The sequence below is a fragment of the Chenopodium album genome, chromosome 25, assembly GCF_948465745.1.
Source record: "Chenopodium album chromosome 25, dcCheAlbu1.1, whole genome shotgun sequence".
NCBI classification, from domain to species: domain Eukaryota; kingdom Viridiplantae; phylum Streptophyta; class Magnoliopsida; order Caryophyllales; family Amaranthaceae; genus Chenopodium; species Chenopodium album.
In genome coordinates this window covers 26,484,509-26,488,124 of record NC_137858.1, presented here as the reverse complement: position 1 = coordinate 26,488,124, position 3,616 = coordinate 26,484,509, and the positions used below count along the sequence as shown (strand labels likewise).

General features: G+C 35.0%; 1 protein-coding gene across 1 annotated transcript; it reads left to right on the top strand.

The window, feature by feature from the left end:
• The first annotated feature begins 532 nt into the window (after positions 1 to 532).
• LOC145613901 (uncharacterized) lies at positions 533 to 2,809 on the top strand. Its single transcript, XM_081668939.1, has 2 exons — positions 533 to 758; positions 1,083 to 2,809. The coding sequence occupies exons 1-2, from the start codon at positions 533 to 535 to the stop codon at positions 2,807 to 2,809; spliced, it is 1,953 nt and encodes a 650-aa protein (XP_081525065.1).
• The last annotated feature ends 807 nt before the right edge of the window (positions 2,810 to 3,616 follow it).

Below are 3,616 nucleotides of genomic sequence, written 5' to 3'. Positions count from 1 at the left end.
ACCTTGCTCACCCTATATTTACTGGAATTGACCCGTACACTTGCGGTAGATTTAGACCCGACCAAGTTTTTAGCGCCGTTGCCGAGGAGGCAATAATTCAATATCATACCATAGAAACTTTCGTATTAGTTTAGACTTTTTTTTTTATTTATGCCAGTATTAAATCGCATATTTTTTATTTTTGTTTCTGCTAGTTTCTTTTCTGTTTTGTGTCTTTTGCACTCTAAAAAAAATGTTGTCACTGCTAGATTGCTACTGCACAAACAGCAGCAGTTTACAGAAAAAATAAAAATAAAAATAAAAATAATAATAAAATTTCTGCTATCTCTGAGCTTCAGTTTCTGTTTTAGTTACAGCATTTTAGTCTACTTTTTATTGAATTTTATATTAGTGTATGCCACGTACTAATCGTCCTCTAATTCCTTTTGATCCAGAAATCGAAATAACGTTGCACGCGTTAAGGAGACTCCAAATCTCTGAATAAGAACTTGTAATTCCTAACTTGGAGTCGCTTTTCTCAGAAACTGAAATCATGGAAGATTCACCACCCAAGATGCTACGGGAGTATGCAATGCCCGATGCTAGTTCAACCTCTGCAAGTATAGTAAGACCTTCTGTCCAAGCTAATAATTTTGAACTTAGGCCTGCGTTAATTCATATTGTTCAGCAAGATCAGTTTGGTGGGTCACCTGTTGAATGTCCATTAGAACATTTAGCTAATTTTCTTGAAAAATGTGATACCATTAAGATAAATGGTGGTAAGTGAAGATGCTATTAGACTTAGGTTGTTTTCATTTTCACTTAGAGATAAGGCAAGAAAATGGTTGTCATCTAAATCGTCTGATCCTTTTACCACTTGGACTTCTTTATCTCAAGCTTTTCTAAATAAATTTTTCCCACCTGCTAAAACGGCTAAATTGCGCAATGATATTACTAATTTCACTCAAAATGAGAGTCATTATATGAGTCTTGGGAAAGGTTTAAAGCTTTGCAACACCAAGGTCCTCACCATGGAATACCTAATTGGCTACTTGTGCAAACTTTTTATAATGGCTTAAATCACTCTATTAGAAGTACTATAGATGCTGCAGCAGGTGGTGCTTTAATGAGTAAGACTACAGAAGAGGATAATAAGTTATTAGAAGAACTTGCTTTTAATAAGTATGGTTGTTCTAGTGAAAGATCAGTTGCTAAAAAGAGTACGGGGATGTATGATGTGGATGGTATTAACATGTTAAATGCTAAGGTTGATAATTTGACTAAAATTTTTAGTAAAATGAGTAATGTTAGTCTTATTTCTAGTCCTGATTTGTCTTGTGATAATTGTGGGGGTGCACATGCAAGTAATGATTGTCTTAATTTTGAACAAGGTCAATATGTTTCTAATTATAATCGATCACAAAATGACCCCTACTCTAATACTTATAACCCTGGATGGAAGAACCATCCTAATTTTTCTTGGAGAGATCAAGGAAACCAAGCTAATAACCTTAGACCAATAAATCCACCTAGTTTCCCTCAAAGACAACAACCACAACAAGAGAGACCATCATGGGAATTGGCTATTGAAAAACTTGCTAATGCTACTTCTGAGAGAATCTTAAAATTGGAAATTAAAGTTGATCAACTAGCTAATTCAATCAAAAAAATGGAAGTTCAAATTGGACAAATAGCTAATGCTAGTAATTCTAGGAGTCAAGGAAATTTGCCTAGTAAAACTGAAGTTAACCCTAAAGAGCAATGTAAAGCTGTAATCTTAAGAAGTGGTAAAACCCCTAATGATGTAAATGTTCAATCTAAAACCAGTGAGCTCGTAAGTGAAAATGCCAAGAATGAAATTGAAAAGCAACTTGAAGATAATAACGATGATTATTATAAACCTGTTCCTCTTAAGCCATATGTACCTCCAATTCCCTTTCCTCAAAGACTTATACAGAACAAAGTAGATAATCAATTCGAAAAGTTTCTTAGAATGTTTAAACAATTGCATGTTAATATTCTCAAGGAAATCATGTCTAAAAAGAGAAAATTGGAGGACTATGAGACTATCGCTTTAAGTGAGGAATGTAGTGCTGTAATTCAACAAAAGCTTCCACCTAAATTGAAAGACCCCGGTAGCTTTTCTATTCCTTGCACTATTGGTGAGATTAAATTTTCTAGAGCTTTATGTTACTTAGGTGCAAGTGTTTCTCTCATGCCATTGTCTATTTACAAAAAGCTAGGCTTAAATGATTTAAAACACACTACCGTTTCTTTACAACTTGCTGATAGATCCATTAAATATCCTCTAGGAGTTGTGGAAAATGTTCTAATGAAAGTTGATAAGTTTATCATTCTTGTTGATTTCATTATTCTTGATATGGATGAGGATGTTAATGTCCCTATTATTCTAGGAAGACCATTTTTGGCTACTGCTAGTACTATAATTGATGTTAAAAATGGCATGCTAACTTTTAAAATTGGTGAAGAAGAGGTGCATTTTGATTTGTCCCAACCAACAAAACACTCTCTTGTTTCTGATAATGTGTTTAAAGTTGATGAGATCACTGATGTAGATAGGAAATCAACAAATTTTGTTTTTGAAAATACCCTCGAAGTATGTCTATCAAGTGCAGGCACAACTCAAGATGAATATGCAGACTTAATAGAGATTGCAAATGCTATTGAAGCATGCCCACCATGGAAGAAAAGAGGTAATTTTGAAGTTTTGGAGATAATTGGCCAGCGGTTCAAACCTTACTTAGGCTGTGAGATAGGGCATGAGATGATGACTAAAGAAGTGACTGACTTCTTAGAAGACCCTGGTTAAGAACACTTATGAGAGTCAGGCTTGTGACTTAAAACACGCGCTTCTTGGGAGGCAACCCAAGCTCTTTTTCTTTTCCTTTTTTGGTTTTTGTTTGTTTTTCTCATTCCTATTTTATCTTTTCTGCCGTTTTGTTCTGTTTTCTTGCAGTTTAGAAACTAAGATGGTGATTTGGGCACTTCTAAATGAAGAGAAGGGAATTACTGCTCTGCTAGTTATAGCCAGCACCTCCTAGCATATGCTATTTCAGGGATATGGCTATCATTTATCAAGAGGTGTAGCTGCTACTCACCAGAATAGTTCTAGCCGCTACAAACACCAAGCCTCAAATTCCATCAGGTTGTCTCTTTCTATGCTTAGTTTTCCTTCTTTTTTGTGTCCGTGGTTGCTATAATTACACCTACTCTCTGCTTTTCAGTTTTGTTTATTAAGATTGAGGACAATGTTTGTCCTTAAGCATGGGGGAGAGGTTTTTGAAATTTTCTGCAACTGCCTTTTGTGTTTTTTCCATGTATGAAGCATGGCTGGGATTTTGTGCAGGTTTCCAATGAGTTTAAAATTTTGATTTTTGCCTGTTTCAAGGGAAGTGCTGCCAAATTTTCTGCAGAATTTTCATGAAAAAAAGAGAGTTTCGTTTGTATTGTTTCTAATTGACTTGTTTTGGATCAATAAAAAATATTTATACGGTATGTAAAGATAGCATAAGTCCTTCATTGACATTGGTTGTGACATTTTTTGTGACTTTGTGGTAAGATGGATTGCTTTTCCCTTATGCGATGAATCCCGAAAGGAGGGCCACGAACCTCGTAA